The sequence below is a fragment of the Aythya ferina genome (assembly GCF_964211825.1).
Source record: "Aythya ferina genome assembly, chromosome: 2".
Lineage (NCBI taxonomy): Eukaryota > Metazoa > Chordata > Aves > Anseriformes > Anatidae > Aythya > Aythya ferina.
In genome coordinates, this window is record NC_140297.1 from 102,445,866 (window position 1) to 102,467,559 (window position 21,694).

Genomic DNA, 21,694 nt, shown 5'->3' on the forward strand with positions numbered 1-21,694 from the left:
CAGCATAGACTAATACTAAATTACAATGTACACGTATACTTTAGAAGAAGACCACCTACCAAATCACAAAGTCAAGCTCATCAGCAGAAGCCAGCCTAGTCTATGTTTTATTTTCTAACATGACATCTGATGTCTTCCCTGTATATTAATGTATATAATATAAAGGAATACGAGTTATCATTGATTCTCTTTACCTTTACCAAATGTCAGGAAGAAATAATACAGAATACACTGGACTCAAAGGAAATACTCAAAGGAAAATTTTTGAAAGAAATTAAGGAATTAACAGGAATAGAGGCATGAAAATAGCATGGGGGAGGGAAGCAGTTGCTATCTTTATTATTATTCTGTTCAAATTATATTGTTTAGCTTACTGCTTTTTAAAGCAGGAAATTCTTTTTGGTCATTATTTTGCTGTGAAAATATTCAAAATCAGAGAGTATGATCTGACTTAGGACATGACTTAGTTAATATGAATGCAAAACTTAAGTGCAGTCATTACCTAACAGCCATTACCAATTTACATTGGACACATGCTCTTTCTTCCTAATTTATATGGAAGAAGAAAACAAACCTATGAAGAGCCTCCCCCATTTACAAACACCTCAACTACCTACTCAAATCATCCCAATGCCCTCAATAAAATGCAACCACTGTGACCAGAACACGTTACAGTAGCTTGGTAGAGCCATCTACCATGATTAAAAGAAAGCAGTAACAACAAATTATTCCTTTCTTGATTTCAGAGCAGGCAAAAAGCCTATATAAGGAGCATATAATTACTGGAAAAAAGTAATTACCATTCTGCAATTTGCTAGCTCCTGATAAACTGTATACCACCTCTGGTCAGATTGAGTTTAATAATGGACATTTACAATTTGATTCTTTTAAATCTTCAGAGCCATTTATTTAGACAAAGTGAGTCTCACACTTTTTTTTCATGCTCTTCAGATTCACAAAGGTTACAACATAGGATAAAGTCTGGTTTAGTGCATTTGGCACTTTCTGGAGGGTGCTTCAAGCTTTAAATGTAAGAGCTTTCTGTCTACTGTAAAATTAACGTTTTGATTTTGCCACAATAGTGTTCTTTCTAAAAAATAATACAATAGTCAGCAACAAATAACATCCCTTATTCCACAATGTTTACTGCATATAAAATACAAATTGCGTATTTCATAAGTTTGATTTGCTAGTAAGATAAAAGATTTGAATTCTTATATATCTCATTTTTTCTTGGCTGGACTATTATTGCAACCCAGTGCAATGGCAGGCAGTAAAAATACTGTGTCTATCCTAATATACACTATGTGAAGATTAAAAAAAAAATGTTCTGTTCTTTTAAAGTCTTATTCTCTACTTATAGCATTTTAATTCTTTATCTTTGCTTAAAATATAATGGGAAGAAGGTGACAAATAAAAGATTTGGAACAGGAGATGAAACAACCTAGGTGACCATTAACAGTAAAGCACTATATAGTATAGTTACTATGTATGTGATTTACTGCAAAAAGTTTGCACAGTAAGATATAGTATTAAAGTTACTGGTAAAATATTAAATTTAAAACTATAAGCATAATATTGTCAACATGCATATCCTAATTAAATTGTAAGGAAATACACAAGTTAATATTTCTGCAGTGTTAACTGGGTCAAGAACATAGCAGTTTGTTTTCTGTTTTTTCTTATTAAAAACTTATTATTTCATAATTTTTGTTTCCTACTTCAGTGAAATGAAAGGAAAAGGTGAAGGAGGAAAGTTCATGATTTTGCTGTCATTACTATTTGACTGAAGACCATATTTTTATGTTAACAGAACAGATACATTTTGATAACTGTTTCTTGGCAACAGAAATTAATTTTAATCCACAATGAAGTACATAAATAGATAGGTAAAGAGTCCACATAACTGTGGTACTGCCAATTATTTTGCAATTTCTGTAACTCTTCTTAGAAATATCTTACTGTTCAAATTTTAATAAAATCAACATGATTAAGGTATATTTTTCCACATCTATGGATTATAGAACAATAGTTAATAAACGGTTCTGAATCATATTGCTTAAATAAATTAATAAGAAAAACACACTGTATATTCTATTGATAACCACATGAGTTTGCTAAATAGTTTGGCAAGAGGAAAGGACATTTGTATGAGCAGGACTTGCAAACCTTATAGATTTTTAAATGCAGAAAGATATACAGACATTCTTGACTGGGGGTTTGGAGAGCATCTTATGTATGGTCTCACAGCTTTGGTTAAGACACAGCTAATTTTCTTGTAGAGGCTCACACAATGCTGTTGTTTGGGTTTTTGATGAAGATAGTGGTGATAAGGCATTGATATTTCAGTTGCTGCAGAGCACGGCTTACATAGAGCCAAGGCCTTTTCTGCTCCTCATGCTGTCCGGACAGCTAGGAGGCTGGGGGTGCACCTGGAGCTGGGAGGTGACATAGCCAGGACAGCTGGCCCAAGCTGGCCTAACAAATATCCCACATTATATTGTGTCATGCTCAGCAATAAATGCTGACGTAAAGGAGGAGGAAGGGGAAGACATTCAGAGTGATGGTGTTTGTCTTCCCAAGAAACCATTATACGTGTTAAGCCCTGATTTCCTGGAAGTGGCTGAATACCTCTCTGCCAATGGGAAGTAGCAATTGAATTCCTTGTTTGCCTTGCTTGAGCACATGGCTTTTGCTTTACTTGGTAAACTGTCTTTATCTCACTTGCACTTTTAACTTTCTGATCCTCCCCTCCATCTCACATGGAGCGAATGAGAAAGCACCTGGGTGGTACTGATCTGCCTGCCAGTACAAGTGCCACAGCACAATAAGATGAGTCTTGTTTAAGAATTATCTTGCTGATGGAAGTCATTTTATTTTTTGTCAGCCTTTCAGGGCTAGAAATGCTCAACATGATGGACTACTACAGAGGATGTAGAGTGCTGAAGAAATTCAAAACCCACCACTTATTTATATCACAAGCAAATAGCAAGAATGCCCTGTTATATATCTAAAACACCACCTAATACAGTATATAACACTTGATACCATCTTAGACCCATATGGAATTACAATTTAATGAATACCTGAACCAAAATGAGTCAAAGAAAATCTACAATCAATGTAGACCATTAATTGAAATAAATACCTATTATGTTAATTTGACAGAGTCTTAAGTCTGCAAGCAGAGTTCGTCACAATTTTGCTTTAAAATGCATAGAAAAAAACATAATAATAATTGCTATTAGTTGTCTTATTATATTTGAAGAACACACCCTATTTCTCATCTTCTGAGCATTAGTAGATAATGGATTAAACCCCTATTAGGTCCTTCAATTATCTGCTCTTCTACAGAGCAGATACACATTTCTACACATTTAGTTGTGTAGATTAATCTATATATCTTATGAACTGTACGAGATGATATATATAGCTTATATAATACACTCAAGATATGGTTCAGTAACAAAATGAAATAGATCTTAAATCACATACAAGCACAAAACCTCTCCGAATACAGGGTCATGTATTTTTCAGACATTAAAACAAAAACTCAGTCTGGAGTTTCCAATAGCATCTGCTTTTCACTCAACTAATATTTTACCTTTTCCACTACTCCAAGCTATGCATCCAGTATACAAAAAACATGCCAAAACACATAAAACTAGCACTTCCAGACTATTATGCTAAGTACAAAACACATTTATTCTTCTATTAAGCTTTTGGGACATAAACAACCATATTGTAACATTACTTGGTATTTTTATGACTATTATATAAAATTCACGAGTAAAAATGATTTTAAGATATAATTCAGAAATGAAAGAGCAGGTTAGTAGCTTAAAGGTTCCTGTATTATACTGCAATAATACTGCGTTAAAAATATACATGAAGATATCTCAGTTCAAGACCTAACTTCTTAAACATTTAAATACAATAGCCCTCTCTTTAGCAGACAGTGAGGTTCTTGTCATATTCAGGAATCTGAATAAAACCACAGCTTAATGAATAAATTTTGATATTAAGCCAAAATTAGGGTATCGGGAAGATAAAAATATTGATGCAGATGATCTTAGCCAGGCAGGCACAACTGGAGTTTCTCCTTTTATATACTCAGTTGAATCCCAGACCTCCTGACTCAATGCAAACTAAGAGTTTTATCAGTCTTCTTCCAGGAGAAAAAAAAAAAAAAAAAAGATAGTTGAAAGTCATGTGAATCAGTAAAGAAAACACGCAGCTATCACACCCACTATAGACTTATTTCAGTACTAGCTGCATAATGTCTAACCCAGAAACATTTTCCTGCTTTTCTGCTCAAAGAAAGATATTTCAATAGCCTGAAACAGGATATTTAACAATGCCACATTCTGAAATACTTAATCGTCATTCAGTATTACAGCAAAGTCTGCTGTTTGTCTTCACACTCTTGGTACAAGTGTGACTGTTTCTCTCTAGTTAACAAATTTTAGCTTGCATTAAACCTTATCAGTAAACATGGCAGTACTGCAAAATCAGCAATTAAGGCCTCAATAGCTTCAACCAATTAGGGCTGCTGTGTGCCAAGAGCTACAGCAGAAACAGATTGTGCGCTGGGTTTATTAACTCATTCCTCTTGCAGAAGAACAGCTAAGTGCCTCATCCATGACCACATTAAAGTAGATATAGTTGTTTTATAGTGACATATGCCTTGGCCTTAAAAAAACAAAACAAGCCCCCTCCCAAGGCTGTGAATTTTTCATTTGGGAGCTTTCAGTGTTTATATAAGTGATGTGCAATCTATCCATCACAATACCTGTTGATATACAAACAACTTAAAAAACAAACAAAAGAAAAAAAAATAAAAAATATGCTTTTATTGCCTTCAGCTTTCAAATATCTAAAAAAAAAAAAAAAAAAAAAAAAAAACACACATTTTCCACCTCTACTTGTACCCTCATACCTTACAAGTGCCTTCCCTGATCCCAACAAAATCATGCAATGCAATGCAAATGCTCTGATGATGACTTGATTCACATCAGTGGCTGTTTATTCACCAATCTGAGGGGAGAAATGAACTTTTATAATTAAGCTTTAGAAATACATCTACAAAGACATGATAGGCAGAAATGGCTGGTAAATTTAGATGGAGACAAATCTTTCAGTGAAAAAAAATAACATCAGGCTTTGGAGAGCTTTAACATTTCAGATTAACATTTTCAGCTCTTTTCAGCTCTTCCAGGAAGGAACCACAACTTTGTCTGGCATTTCCATTCTCCTCAGCATCGTGTAGTACTATAAATCATGAACAATTCAAAAATGTGGTCTTCCAGAAAGTTAAACATCTTCAGCACTTTTATTTAAATGCAGGTAAAGAGACAGGCCTACAAGAAACCATATTATAAGTCAAATTTCCTTCAACAGGAGAGTACATGTTAAATGTTAGAAAATGTCATTCACTGCACCTATGAGGATAACTAGAATGCAGTATTAACAGCAATTCATATAATAGAGTGCATTTAATGTGATCATTAATATTTCAGACTGATTTTGAAACACAAGAAAAAAGAAATCAGGATGTTTATGCAATTAAATTTATATTTCATGAACCCTAATTGCTGTAACTAGGGCACAGGGATTAAAGGCCTATGCCTATAGCATCTCGTTCTGAGGACAATATATCACACAAGCATTTCAATTTTTTTTTTTTTTCAGAAATTAAGTTTTTCAACCCTCCTGATTCATTACCAAAAAAAAAAAAAAAAATCCCCAAAAAATCTCATTTAGTAATAATTTCTTAAAAATAGTTATCTACTTATTTAGAAAGAGAATATTGAAAATGATGAACTGCTCTGTTCAGTTTAATTTATAACGACATTTTCTGGGACTGATAGAACTTTATGAAATGGCTGCAGCAAAGGATTGAATAAAAATTGACCAAAACTTTCACCTCTGTGGTAAACCCTGTGGCTGGCACATACAACCTGCAACACTTTCAGGGATACTTGCACAGTCGAGGGCAGATTTGGCCCTTTTTCTCAAATGCCTTTCCTCTATTGGTGTGTAAGTATCACTGCAAACCTAATTTCCCAAAGAGATATAATTGATAAGCAAGAATTAATGAACTCTACATGATCAGATATTGCTCATTTAGCTTTTTCCATTTTCACTATTTCAGTCATGACCATCCTAAGAGTTACGCAGGGAGCAGTTTTGCTTTATAGTTCTCTAAAGTTGACTTCAAAGAAGCAGAAAGTAACATTTCCCACTCCAAATCTCTTGGTTTAACTCAGGTCATCCATGAGTATCAGCAAGAGCACAGCTGTGGGTTAGTTCAGGTCAATAAAAATGAGCATCATTTACAACTTCTTACATTCTCCTGGACTGGAAATCCTGACATAAACTGAAGGAGGCTTCTTCTACATATGTTTTTCTATTCACAAGTACGTTTGGCCCATTAGCTGAAGCCTTTTAAATTGGTACAAGTAAATCAGTTAAGTATATTTAGAAGTGTGTTTGTTTGTGTAATTTCCTGATTACAGAAAATTTTTAGTATTGCTATAAGAAGATCAATTATTATTATACAGGCTGGTCTAAGTAATGTTTCAGGTTAGACAGAGGTGGAGGAAAAAAAAAAAAAAGGAAAAGAATTTTGAAGAACAGGTATCATCTCACTACGATTTTAAACTCAATTTTTTTCATATTGCAGTGGAGGAGACATTCACCTGGAATATTTCTTTTTAGAAAAAATGAGTATAATTTTTGGAATACTATTACATAGAAACTGCAGATATGACTGATTTATTTGTTCAGAGGCAAAAAGAAAAGATCACAGGCAAAAATTATTTTCTGACATCAAGAGTTCTCAAAAATACAGTTCCAGAAACATTTTGAAATGTATCTAGCCTCTGGGTTCACCAAGGACAAAAAATTCATTTTGGTATGATTGTGTCTCAATAACACATTTTAAAAATATTTTAATATCTAGATACAAATAGATACAAATGTGTATATTTTCTTTTCCAGTAAAAAAAAATAATAATAAAATAAAATACAAAAAAATAAAATTAAAATAAAATAAATCCATCCAAATACATCCAAATGCTGTAGGTACATTATCGTATGAAAGCTGTTAGACTAACATTTATCCTCACATAAGTACAGTATGAGGCCCAGCAACGTAAATTTTCCACTCATTGACCATAAATCTTATCTAATTATTCCACAGCTTCTCCACCAATTCCTCCCTATGTCTCACTGTGTGGCTTCAGCCTTGAAAGCACCTCACAATTTGATGGTATAACCAATATTTTCTGCTAAGGTATTACCTAAAGCTCACTTTTACAATTTGTAAGTATTATCTTAATCCCAAATGATTAAGAAGTGTTTGAAAACATTCATCTCTAATGAATGTCTTCACAGACATTCAGAGCTAATTCTTCCAATAACCTAAATCTTCAGTGATCTCACAATACCCTGTTCAGCCTCTGGGTCTTGCACAAGTCCTGTACCATGCAATGGCTTTTATTCTAGAAATCCAGTCTCTGCATTAACTTACCCACTTTGTCTTCTAGAAACTGCAGAATCTTTAACTTTACTAATGACCCTGAAACCATAAAAATAATTCTATTCCTATTTTTCTTCCAAGACATCAGAGAAGTCAGCTTGCTTGCTGTTGCTCCTTATTCCTTCTGCTACAGGTCATTATCAGAAATAACTGCTGTCAGAAATTCTGGTCTAGTCACATCTTAATTTTTTTTTTACTCTATGTTTTGTAAATCTCACTTTCATTAATTCACCCTTGCTAAGTTTTAGATGTAAATATAGATTTACTGCAGAGATTTTGTTTCCCATTGCACAGCTTTTCATGCAAAAAAGTTTGATCTTACCACTTGCTAGAAGCAATTAAAAGTGCACCTATACAGAATAATGAGATTTAATGAAAGAATTACACATGCCAGAAACAACTGATCTAGTTTAACTACGTATTTGTTTTACAGCAAAAAGAAGGCTTTTTGCCTATTTTTAACATTTTCCTTTCTGTTACTCTACCCTAGAATGGGTCTACATTAGAATTTTCATTATTTAAAAAATAAAATTTTTAAAAAATCAGGATTATTCAAAAACTGGAAAAATGTGATAAGATGAATGAACTGGGTTTCATTAAATACCTTACTACCTAGTTGTGATGACACTGCATAACCTAAGAGCATATTCAATCAACACACACCATATTAGCCAAAGCTACCTAGTATCCTTTCAATCTTTTGCTTTGAGCTAAGACCTACTGAAGAGAATACAACTCTTTCAGGGATTTCAGGCTAAAGAAAGATATATATATATATATATATGTATTTTTTTTTTTTTTTTGATTAAAGGCAAACCAGTACCCTGATAACACTGGCTATTACAACACTTCTTTTGGAAGGGCTCACGTTGGCATTACTATTCTGGATGAACAACTTTTTTTTTTTAATCTCTTGTGCATTTGTTTTCATTAAACAATTCTGCGATTGCTTTTTTTATTGTGTAATTGTGTAGATAGATTTCCTCAGAGTCAAAGTATTTGGCACTTCTGCAAGTAGACTCAACTGATTCATCCCACCAACTGCATGTAGTCCCACAGACCTACCTCTGAGCAATATACAAATATAATCTCCCTGTGCTGAGCTCCAAGATATTTATGGGTGAAATTTACAATTTAGTTTAGGTATTAGTATTGTTAAGTAGAAAGCTTCACATAAGCCTTAATAAGCCTTCACATAATTTTTTCAAACTGCTTTGTGGAAAAACTTGCAACTAATAAAATTTAGAGATGAGAAAATCTCTGTATCTAATGTCTGACCACTGCACTAACAAAGGAAAAAGATAATGTATGAATACTGTTAACCCCACCTTTAAATGAGGCTGTTCCATTGTGTGTCATATAAATTTAACAAATATTGCTTATTTGTTTATGTCTGAGGTCAGACATTTACATTTGCAATTGCAGATCAGTAACCCTAGCAGTTATGGAATTGCTTCATGGACTAGATTCAGCTTGCAGAATTATTCTGCCAGTTAACATGTGAATAATTGTGCCTTTAACATTTTCAGTGATATCCACCTTTAAAAGTGAAACCATCCAGGACTTCAGAATTTGTGCTACAACTGTGTGTCAAATAAATCAAGAGAGACAGAATTCCTATTGGAGTTATCAGCTTTAGACCTCCTTGCCTTGCTGTCATTGACACCTGGTTCTAAGATGAAAATTGATGAGCAATGTCTTGTATCAACAAGATCTGAGGAAAAAAATATACACGTACTAAAAACAAACAAAAAACACAGCCACTTGAACAAATCCTGACTGTAAAAAGAGCCATTTTAAAGAAGAATTAAATTAAATATATTTTCAAACCAAAAGTGCTCCTGCATGAGCAGGGGGTTGAACCAGATGACCTCCAGAGTTCCTTTCCAACCTCAACCGTTCTGTCATTGTGACTCACACTATTAAAAATAAATTTTAAGTTATTCTGACATTTTCTATACCATGGTAACATCAAACATTTTTTTGCCATGATCAGCGTGTGCCAATCTACATATATAAATAAGATCTATCAAGAGTTTATAAGTTAAGCAACAAAATAAAGAAGTGGTGGAAGAAGAGAAATTATATTCATTTTACAGATAGAAAACTTAAGCACAGAAAGCCTGTTTCCCATTTACACTAATAGGATTCTTCACTCTGCTGGCAATGTCAGGGGCCTTAATTCAGGTTTAAATTTAATGTATGCAGTGTACACATGGCTTAGTATAATTGAGAATAAGGCTGGAATGAATCAAAGTGCTCAAGATTACAAATCATATCTCTGAAAAAGACTAAAATTTAACTCCTCTCACACACAATCCAATGTGTAAGCATGAAGGTATGTTTTCTAGAAAGAGGTTATTTCATTAACAGTGCAAAGAACTCCAAAGAGCTCTACTGCAATTTTAGATACAACAACTACAGAAAAAAATATTATTTACTACACTTCTTGCTACAATTACAGAAAATTACCCTTATATATCCTTATGTTAGGATATTGTTGTTCTTTTATATAATAATGTTGTTCTTTTATAATATAATATATATTATATGCATATATAGATTAAAAAAAGTCTCCTGAAAAGCAAAAAACAGCTTGCTTATAAGAAGTTTTTCTTCTTCCACTTGCATCCTTATAAGTCTCAATCTTTTTAGTATTATCAGTAACAATATATATAGATGGAGTTCAAAAAAATGTATCTTAGAGTAATAATACTAGCATTAAATACATCTTTGATACTCATAAGTCAAGAAATCTATTCTCAGATAAGAAACATAAGTCATCCCAAGTGAAAAGTCAATCTTCCTTAGTCAGTAAGTAAACACTGTTTTAAGTAAGCAACTTAAAAGCAACAATCATTAATATTAGAATACAAAATATGACTAATGTATTTTGCTTCATGTAATCAATAGCAAAATTTACATTAATTAAGAATTATACTCCATGAGAAGCTGAGGACCTTCATTGCTTGCTACAGAACTCAGAGTGATCTGATCGTGTTTAGCAACTGAAAGGACCATGAACTGAACAGCTATAGCTTGCTTTTATGGTATCAAAAACACAGTTCTTTTTCTGTTCTCATAGGGAAAGCTCATCTTGCTGAGGTATTCATAGGAACAGTTTGAAAGTACAGTTTCAAGAAGACAAATAATTATCATTCGGAGAAAGACTACTATTCTAACTACATCAACAAAAATTACTTTCCATCAGCAAAATGATTTCATCTGAAAGTACCTTATTATTAGCATACTAACCTAGTGATTAATAATTTAGCATTTCAACTACAGTTAAAATGGAAGTTTTCTCCTTCCTTAGTGAGGCCTCACATATTGTATTTTTTCTGATTCTCTCATCACACTTGAGCTAGATAATACATTTACTATATCAAGTAAACACTTTATCAGACTGTATTCTCTACAACTAGTTAGATAAATAAAAATAGTAGTTATAATAAATTATCATAAATACCTAGATGCCATCCACAAATGTAGTTTCCTCTTTCCAGGAGATGAAAACAATAATTATGACTACTTCTTCAGAAAACTCTTTTTTTTGTTATTATTTTGTCTGACTTCATACATTATTTTCTTTTTGTTGGAAAAAAAAAATAATTCATAAAAACAGAGAATGCACCAACTGCATCCGAGCACAGAGTACCTTGGAGCAACAATGTCTAAAAAAATATACCACAATAACAAAGAGCAGAAAGCATTAGAACTAAGATGAGCTTCCTGCTCAGTATTGGTTCTAGTTTGTTTATACCATAATGAAAAACCTTTGATATTAAACTTTGCTAGTATTTCCTTTTGTAATGAAAAACTTAGAGAAACAAACTGAAGAGTTGTACCTTCAGGAGGAAGGTAGTTGTGTTTTTACTCCAGTGGGCAGCTAAACTCCAACACAGCTGCTCTCTCAAAGAGGAAGGGGAAGAAAATATGACACAAAGGGCTCAAGGTTTGAGATAAGGATGATTTAATTAAAGGGAAGAGAAAGAGGGGGAAATACAAACATAACAAAAAAACAAAAAACAAAAAACAAAAAAAAACAAACAAACAAACAAAAAAAAAAAACACCAAGCGAAGGCCATGCAGAAGCACAGAGAGAGAGAAAAGCAATTACTCTATTTCCCATCAACAAATGATGTTCAGCCATGTTCTAGGAAGCAGGGCCTCAATATGTGTAGCAGTTGTTCAGAAGGACAGACTCTTCCACAAGAGACCTCCCTCTCCTTCCCCTTCCACACCTTTTATTGCTGAGTGTGACACATGGTATGGAATATCCCTTTGGTTGGTTTAGGTCAGCTGCCTTAGTCCCCTCCTCATCTCTGGCCAACCCTCAGCCTTATGGCTTTTGGGGGGTCGGAGGGAGTCCTGATGCTGTGCTAGTATTGTGCAGCAAAAAACAAAACACTGGTGTGATACCAATGCTGTTCTGGCTACAAGTGCAGAGCACAGTACTGTATGGGCTGCTGCACGGAAAGTTAACTCCATCCCAGCCAGACCCAGCACAGTAGTCTGTATCTTTTTTTCTCCAGGTGCTGGAGAAAATGCTCTGTTTTTAATACCTGACCAACACCAAAACTTCTCAAACTTCCATCCAGGTAAACAGGATGATGAGGGCCAGTGAGGCAGCTGAACAACAGAGAGAAAAGCAATCTTTTAAAATCTTTTAAAAGATTTTACACACTTTACATACAATGAGGCTCCATTTGTATGATCTTGTGACCTCTCAGTAGGACAGCAACATCACTTGACATACTACTATTATTAAAAAGATGCAATATGTAAGACTTATTTGGTAGTAGGGTTCACTGGAAAGAAAGATATTTCATAAGAACGTTACAAATTGCATAATTTTTTCTTCCATAATTTCTAAGTAGAACTCAATATTCATTCTCACTCAGAACTCAATTCATCTGCAAAACTCTTCACAGTTCTAGTCCCAGCTTTTTGAGAAAGACTGCCTACCCTAATCAGTGAAAGTATTCCTGCAGTCAGCAGATTCAATTTTCATACCATCTGAAAGTTTCAGTATTTGGAAATCTCAAATTGTACAAGGCTTTCAGTTCTAAAAATCACTTACTAGCTTCACTAAATACACAAATTTCCTTCTCAGATATGATGCATGGGCATATATTCTGAATATTCTGGAAGTAACATTAATTTATAAATAACATTAAAACAAAAGGCATTTATGTGATAGGAAAGTGTTAAGAAAGAGTAAACCCTGCTTTCTCTCAGCTTCTACATTTGCAAATTTGTCCTATTGTAAACAAACTTTCTCCGTAAAATTTAAAGATCTCCTTATTTACCTTTGTTGACATCAGTACAGAAATTTCCCAGTGTTTACAGTTGAACTATATATTTTATCCAGAAAAAAAAAAAATCAACAAAATGACAATTAAAATACAACACCAGTATCTTTCTGAATCTTAAAGCTGCAATGCAAATTGAAGAGATTAAAAATACAAAACGTAGCACAGCTTTTGCAAGTATTATTTTAAATGTAACACAGTTGAAAGGTTACAGCATACAGTAAAGTTTTTATTTGAGAACACATTATTAATTTAAAGAACAGTGAGGGATATAAATCAGCATCCATACATATTTTTCACCTTCAACAAAGAATTGCTTGCTATGACTGCATATTAACTATATCATGACATCTGTGAAAAGCAGTTCAACCAGCAGATCTTTTACACAACCTATAAGACAAACTTTTGAGGCTATGATAGATACAAAAACCTTTATCTGTCTTTAAAATAATTAACAGTGTTTCATAGTATGCTTTTTTCTTTTTCCAGAAATTTCTCATTAGTACTTATCTAAAATGTATTCTCCCTATATAGCTATATATATATAATGTATAACTAACAACTGATTCACATATGCTGTTGCCTGAGTATGTTGTTGCTAGGCAACTGCTATAAAACATTTTGCACTGCTTGCAAAAATCTGAATGAATGATTTGAAGCAAGATTATTTAAAAAAAAAAAAAAGGAAGAAAACTCACTACTGTAATGACATGAATAATTCCTTGTGTATTTCCAGGATTCATAGAGAATGTTCCTTCCATAATTACTGATTTGAGAAAGGATAACTCATTTGAGCAGGATTTGAAGGGCATTTTATAACAAGAAAATGTGTGTTGTATGTATCCAGCTAACATTCCCTCTTGGATTCTGAACTAAAGCCACAGAAGTTAATGTGTTTCTTTAAATTAACTTCAGGGTCTTTGATCAGGTCTTTAATGTCTTCCATAGGACAAAAATGATAGACTACTAAACAAAAAAAAAAAAAAAGAAAAAAGAAAAAAAAAAAAAAAAAGGAAAGAAAAGGCTATAATCTCCCAAGAGATACAAAATCTAAACAAAATGTGACCACCTCGACCTTCCTTCCTTGCTAAGTCTACAAACACTTCATCTCGTAGTCTTCATACAGCTAAGGTATAATCTCACTGAGGCTAATGGTATTACACACAAGAGTAAAAATAGAAGCATTTATAATCCATTGATAACAAGGAAGCAATATGCTATCTGCCACAGAGAAACTATTTGTCCATTTAAATAATTGCCCATCCATTATGAAATTTACAGATATTTGGCTATCAGACCTCTTGAGAATTAAGTGAAAAAGCACATCAAGAAAAGCAATTGGGAAACAGCAACTCAGAAGCACTTAATACAAGTCTGACTCATAAGTTTCTTTAAACACAAACATTAGCATAAAAAATTGTTGGACTTTTTGTCCTTGTTTACAATGCCGCAAGATATTTCTTTCAATTTGCTACACAATATGCTTAATCAATAAGAACTGGTCCAAAGTTCAAAATGACTGTTCTTTCCATAATAACCTAATTGGAAATCCATATATTTTCTATTTAATTCTGCAAAACCAATCATGTAACTATAGCACAAAAAAGTATTGAAAGCAGTAATTATTGGCATTTAAAATGATACTTTCAGTATTAAGTAGTAAGTGTGACTAGCGTCCTTAATGGATTACAGTGAAATCCTTTTAATTCCTTATCTTAGGTTGTCTAGAACTAGCATGAAAAATGAACTCCTTTACATAGAAGGAATCTTGCATCGAAATCCTGTAGGTCTGGAGCTTTACTGAAATTAAAATAAATTCATAATAAATAGGAATTAAGTTCTTAAAGTCTCATTTGAATTATTTTCATGCTATGAGATGTAATGCATAGTTTAGGTCACATATTATGATGTAGTTATAAATGCCATTCTCAGTGCCTTCAAAAAGGGTAAGCAGATTTGCCATAGATAATAATATAAAATAATCTATGGAAAGGATATCCATTCCAGGCTGCACTCTTTGCTTGGGCTTTTCCATTTGTTTGTTTGTCTTATAGTTGTTATAGCAGAAGAGAACATGAAGAACCCTTGCTCTGTCTCCTGTATTCATCACGACCCACTTGCAAAGCCACTGTCATCAATCAACATAACCTCAAACTTAGGGCACAGATTGTCCTTGCAGATCCCTTCACTTTCTTCACCCTATCAATTATTATTATCAATATTACATATTATCAATTAAATGTTAGGATTTTGTAAAATACATACTGCGCTCAAAAGGAACTAAGCAGCAGTCAGAGGTTCATGTCTGTAACATTGTTAACCCTGTCTTCAGCCAATCAGTGTTACCAGCAGAAGGAAAAACACTATGCTTCTCTCCAGAAAGCTACCTATAATGACTTAAAATTATAGTTAAAAGCGGGGGAGTTTATACAGTAAAACTTTTCATTTGATGACTAACAGCATCCTGTTATTTATTACTCAAACAAGACTGACTGGCAGGTACAATTTTCTCTTTGGATAGCAGAAGCAGAGTATAAGTTGAACCAATGAAGAAATAATTCTACTCGGTATGTGGAAATACATAAAAAACAGGATTTATTCACCAACTCAGTAAAAATTTCCATTAGATGGGATTCTTTTGTTCTGTAGTCAAGGAGTGCCAAAAATAAGGAGAAAGCAAACAAACAAAAAGATTGTGACTTTGAAGGTTGATTTGGGTCAAAACAAGACTACCAAAGTGACACAACACTCATTTTTAATTAGATTTCCTAACGTGACATCAAATTATTTTTCCTTCTAAGAAACAGCACTTCAGCTAGGCATGAAATCCTTGCAACTTAGTTTATTAGGAGACAACAAAGGGATTCCAATCTGCTACAGGAAAGTTTCAGCTATGAGCACAGCCAGCACAGTATAAAATTGTGTCATATGAATTTTAATGTAACACAACTATGAAAGACTCCAAAAGAACAAAGGCAGCACAGTCCTACTCCACACTACACAAATGACCTATTCTGATCTAAACAGCACACCACATTACAATCAAATTTATTTCAAAAGAGGGTCACACAGGTCAAATGTAATGGCTGCAAGAATGAGGTATTTCCTTTATGTAATATTAGAGAAAAGCAAAACATCAAACAGCACAGGAATGCCAGAATACTGAAAAGAAAGACATATTTTAGGCTACAAGGAAACTAGCTCTTAAGATGTTTTAATTACAGCCATCCTCACTGACTACAATTTCTAAATTTCAGGGATACATGACATCTTCATAGAGCCATTGCAAGTATACACGTGAGAGGGAACATTATGTAGGCTTCAGTACATACTGAAGTAACTTAATGAAGGCACCATAGAGCTATTTTATACACAGCCCATGCTTAACAAAAGTAAGGAGATAATCTAAATTGTCTAACCGACTGGATATTTCTTCGTGGCCTAATACTTCCACAGCAGAAACCATGATATTCCCAGAGGAGGTAGATGTCAGCTTCTAACAATAACAGAGGCTGGTAAAGCTCCTCATTTTGATGTGCTGAGTATCCAACCCTAAATTGAAAGAAACAATGTAAAAATATCGAAATAACGGGGTCTGCCGGAAAATGCCAGACTGTCAGAAAATATACAGCAGTACGTTAAGATGTTAATCTTAAATAGCTCCAAGTCCTGACTGCTCGATTCAGAATGGACATTTGTCCATCCTCCATGACTGGAGGCAGCACTTGCTCATAGTATGAATCTAATTTGAGTATATGTAGGGAGTAGGTATCCAGGGTAACAAGTGAACTTACTGAAAATCATAGCCATAATAAATCAAAAGTAAATGTGTGACATCTTAATAATAAAAACAAAACAAACAAAAAACTTATGAAGAGTTTCTATTTTACAAAGTAAAAAAATCAATAAAGGGAGGCACACAGAAGAAGCCTAACAACTAAGGTTTTTGAAAAATAAATTTTGGGGAAATAAAATCCTATCTGAAAATTCACCCCAAGACAAAAAAAAAAAAAAAAAAAAAGAAATACACTATCTGCTTTTGCTCTACAGTATTATGTCACTCAGTTGTACCTAAAACTTCACAGGCTACATTATACTGAAGTATTTTCCCTTTGATTCCCAGCCAGGGCTCCCTCAGTCACAAAACGCGACAGAATAAAAGCTGCACTGGAAGAATTTCCATCATGAGTTGGCTACCATCCTAAAGGTTAGAATTAGTTTTATTGCCCAAGTATAGCACTACAATTGGCATTAGTCACCTTGGCTCTCTAATTTCTAATCTACTTTTCAGGAGACATCAAAATATTCATAGAATGTAGACTATTATGACAAAAAAAAAAATAAAATCAATAACTCCCAGTGTATAAGAATAAAACATAACCAGCAAGAGATATAAGTGTATTTACTAAGTGATCTTATCCTTAATTTGCAGAACCCATAACTCCCTTCCCCACTTTTAATATTTTCTGGAGGTTAAAAATATTCGTTAACAGACATTTATATCCATGAAAGCTGATGCATTCACCTACATTATGACAGCTCTAGTGTAATTCATTAAGGTCTGGACTAGGAGACAGATTTAAGGGGAAAAATACAAACCTTTAATTCACTTTTATTCACTTGGTGAATAAAAAATGCATTAATTTAGAAATTCAGTCACCAGAATCCAATTAGCTATGGATATATACACACATATTCATACCTTTCAACCATCACATCTCATTTGAATTTGATGCTATTTTCTATAAAACACAATCCATTTTATATTGTACTTAATAGATTTATTCATCCCCATATGTCATATTTAAGCTTACACTACCACCTGCCTGAGGCTGTGGTCTGAATTGTCACCCCACGCACACCTCTTCAATAGGAGAACATTCTCCATAGACACTGTACAAACTGTTTCACTATCTTTAGTGCAAAAGTACAATAATCCTTTCGACCATAAATAATATTTGCTTCCAAAAAATGCAGTTACTCGTTCTGCCCCCCAAAAATCAGATGTATGCCTTGAAGCTACTTTAAGCTGTGCCATAATGAAATACCAGTACTTTCACAATTTCATTTTCAGAAGTCAGCAAATATTGTCCAAAATTGCTGTAATATGAACTCCACATTTGTTGCATATACGCTATACGCAAAGGTATATATGTATTTGCATGTATAGAGATATGCATATACACCATTTCACATTTAAAGGACTCTGAGACACCTTCAAATACAGAGTTGCAAATCAAATAGATCAGCTGCCTTCAACTACAAACACCAAGGTGATGTGAAACTATCATCCCACTGCTTTGTATTGGACCCATCCAGCAACTGAGCTGGGGAAAAACACAATGAGCAAAGGTTAAGCAAAGGACTGCCAGAAACAAACTAAGGCTTAAAAATTGTTTCTTCAGATAAACAAATGCATGACTCTGATGCATAAAGCAACTTTTGGGTTGAAAAATCATTAATGGGAGCATCCATTCTCTTTGGATTTATACCTTCCCTCAAACATTCAGACTTCACACTATTAAAGATTCGGACCAAACTCTTCAGTGTTCTTCTGGAATTAACAACCCTGCCAAGGCAGCGAAACGCTCCAAAGGTCAATTTATGATTAGTCTCCCACCATCCCGCATGCTGTGTCTGCAAGCAGAGCACAGCATCTGTGGAGGAGAGTGGAGATGAGGAAATAAATATTAGCACTGTGATAAGCTTGCTCTGCTTGACTTGTGGGGCAGGGTGGGGGAGACAGAGGGCGAAGGTTTCACATGGCCCCTGCTCTACTGGGAAAGCAGGGGGAGGCAGCCCACCTTCCTGGAGGGCAAAGCAAGTGCTTTTTACCCTCCACTTCTCTGCACACACAGAGAAAATAAAACAGGAAGAGCCCAAAAGACATACCCCATCCATTCTCCACCAGGTTTGATCCCCAGCCCACACAGAGCCAGGTCTTTTGGGATTACTGGGAACATCAGCAGCTGTGCAAGGCAGCAGAGGCCTTGGGGCTTCCATCTCCCCTGAGCCTTCTCTTGCCACCCAAAAGAGCGGAAGAAAGCCCGGACAGCTTAGTCCTGGGAGCGCCTGAAGTTTAGGAGATGCTGGCCCTTGCCTAGCCGCATGCACTCTATTCCAACTTTGCTGCCTTTCCAAGGCTTGCTGTACCCCATCAGCAAAAGTGCCCATGGCCAGCCTGAGAACGCGATGTTACCTTCGGCTTCCCTGAGCATCCTGGTGGGTACCAAGGCCAGCCTGCTGTCACTTTCTACAGCTCCTCTTGCATCTTTGCGGCTGGCTGTCACCCTCTGCCCAACCACCCCCAGCTCCCCACATCCTTGGGCACCAGCCTCCCCACTTCCCTCAGTTATTAGCTTCACTACGAGCCTCCGGTATTTCCAGCCCTCGCCCTGATCAAAGGCATCCCTTTCCCCAAACGGGAGGGTTGTGGGGGTGAGGAAGGAGCCGTGCACAAAGTTTCTACAGATCCTGCCTGCGCCTCCCTCCCTCTCCCTCCCCCAGAGCCTCTGCTGGAGGCATCACGGAGAGGGGCAGCTGGGGGAAGGGACTCCCGAGGAGGGATGGATGCTCGCCCGGCCCGAGCCTTGAGAGCCGGGCGGGCGAAGGGACGGGGCGAGGCTCCCCGCGGACCGTGCTCCAGGAAGGAGCCGCGGAGGGATGCGGCGGGCAGGGAGTGGGGAGAAACCGGTTCCCTGCGATGTGCAATGGCAGCGCATCCCCACCGACCCCTACAGAAGGGAGCGAAGTGCAAGCAGCAGAGGCGGCGACAGGAGGAACAGCAGCAGCAGCGGCGACAGCAGCGGCAGCAGCAGGTCGCCGCGCCCCGTGCTGCCGGCCCCGGCCCGGGGCACTGCCGCCCCCCAGGCCCCCACGGCGGACAAGGCAGGCGAAGGGAGAGCTCACTCACCCCCAGCTTCCTGCTGCGGATTTTCACGTAGCCCTGCTTGACTATATCGTTAAAGTTGGAGGCCATGGCCAGCGCTGCCTGCTTCCTCCCCTCCGCGCCCGGAGTCCTCCTCCTCCTCCTCTGCCGCCTCCTCCTCCTCCTCCTTCCCCGGGCCCTCCCGGGTACCGCCGGCCGCCGGCTCCGGAGGCGCCTCTGGCATCCAGGCAGCGGCAGCCGCCGCGCTCCGCTCCGCTCCGCTCCGCTCCTCGCCGCCCCGCTCCGCGCCAGGCGGGGGCCGCCCGCCGGGGTAAGGCTCCGCCGCCACTCCCCGGCTCCGCACCGCTCCGCTCCGCACCGCTCCTCCCGGCGGCGGCCCGGCGGGCGGGGCAGCGGGCGGAGCGGAGCGGGGACACCGCCCCCGGCGCCGCGGCCGCGCAGCCCGCCCCCAGCCCGGCCCTGCTGGCCGCGGGGGTCCGGGGGTAGCTGTCCGGGGGGCGAGCCCGGGTGCTGCCGCTTGGCAGGGGGCAGCGGCTCCGCTCGGCACCGGTTGTGCTGACTTTGCGGGAGGAGGCGGGTGCCTGTGGCCGCGGCCACATCTCCCGCCCGGGTGGCGGATCCGTGCGGACACAGGGCCCGGGAGGGTATTTTTTTGGTGAGCAAGAAGCCACGAAGGTGCCTCCCTGCCAGACGCTGAAATGTGGTGTCTAACGACTATCTCAATGACACAAAGATTTAAACTACTAAACGTGGGGAAAAAAATAAAAATAAAAAATAAAAATAAAAAGTGAAGAAAAGCACAAGTCTCTTCTGAACTTGATAAATGAGCTGCCACACATGGGTATTCTGTGCCCTCCACAGTGATGACCATGCCTTTAATTAATTATACTGCTCCTTGAGATGGATCTGTCAATAAATAAATAAATGAAAAGAATGTCTTTTAGGAAAAAAAGAATGCTTTTAGAGCGATCAGGGAAAACTATTGGAACTGCTTGTGTTTGGTTTTGTTATACGTGAAATGGACAGACAGGAATGAATCTAAACTGCTCGAGAAAGAAAAAACTACAAATGATTGGTTAGAGAGTGTGCATTGCTACTGTGGTATAAAAATGCACTCCATAAGCATTTTCAGTGAAAAAGATTGTTAATGGAAGTTTCAGAAGTCCTTTTCCTAGTTCCTTTTCCTCTTTCCAAGTGCACCACTGTCTTAAATTTTATGGGTCAGGAATTTGTAGCATATACTGTATCCCTATGAGTGCTATACCCACTGGGACTGCGGTGAAGCATATTTCTGTAGCTGAGTTTGTCAGATGTATTTCAGATTTTTTGAATCGATAGTATTCTTAGCAAATAGATTATGAAGTTTGTTATAACTTAATTGTTTTTGTATGTCAAACCTTTTGGCAAATTTGTCTTTCTCAGTAAAGGTCTTGTTGTGAGCTTACATCTAGAGAGGAATCTTGCAAGAAATACAATCTAAAAAACATTACACCACGTGGCTGATGGAATTCTGAGGAAAAATTTGTAACTGCACTCCATACATACATGTATAGGGGAAAATATAGGCAAATAAAAGAGAAATCTTGATGTTTCTGATTTCCAAAATATTTTTAACTGTGATAAAAACATCTTGCTAGCTTACCAGAATCCCACTCAAAAGAAAAAAAGTTATCAGAATATTGATATCTAAAGACTCTTGCTGCTGTTGGCTTTCTATCCAAGTGTAACAAGTGTAAAAATTATGATACTAGGCCAAGAAAATTCTCTTTCACCAGGATAACTCTTGTTCTTAATTCTTTTGCCATAATCAAATAGTAAACAGTGAGGGAGATGAGAGATTGACTCTCCTTTTATGTCCTAGCAACTTGTTTCCTGATTAGATGAATTTTGGACATCTGCTAGGGGTAAGACTCTACATTACTTTTATCCAAGAACAAATATCTATAT

General features: G+C 36.6%; 1 protein-coding gene across 2 annotated transcripts in view; it reads right to left on the minus strand.

Annotated features, from left to right (window-relative positions):
- DOK6 (docking protein 6) overlaps positions 1 to 20,013 on the minus strand; it is a 246,417-nt gene extending 226,404 nt beyond the window's left edge. Inside the window, exon 1 of one of the 2 annotated variants that reach the window (XM_084511406.1) lies at positions 19,772 to 20,010. In XM_084511406.1, coding sequence (XP_084367532.1) covers positions 19,772 to 19,837 — 66 coding nt within the window. In that variant the 5' untranslated portion in view covers positions 19,838 to 20,010. Of the gene's footprint in view, positions 1 to 19,771 lie in introns of both variants that reach the window. The other variant, XM_084511407.1, reaches the window with a different exon arrangement.
- Positions 20,014 to 21,694: the final 1,681 nt, after the last annotated feature.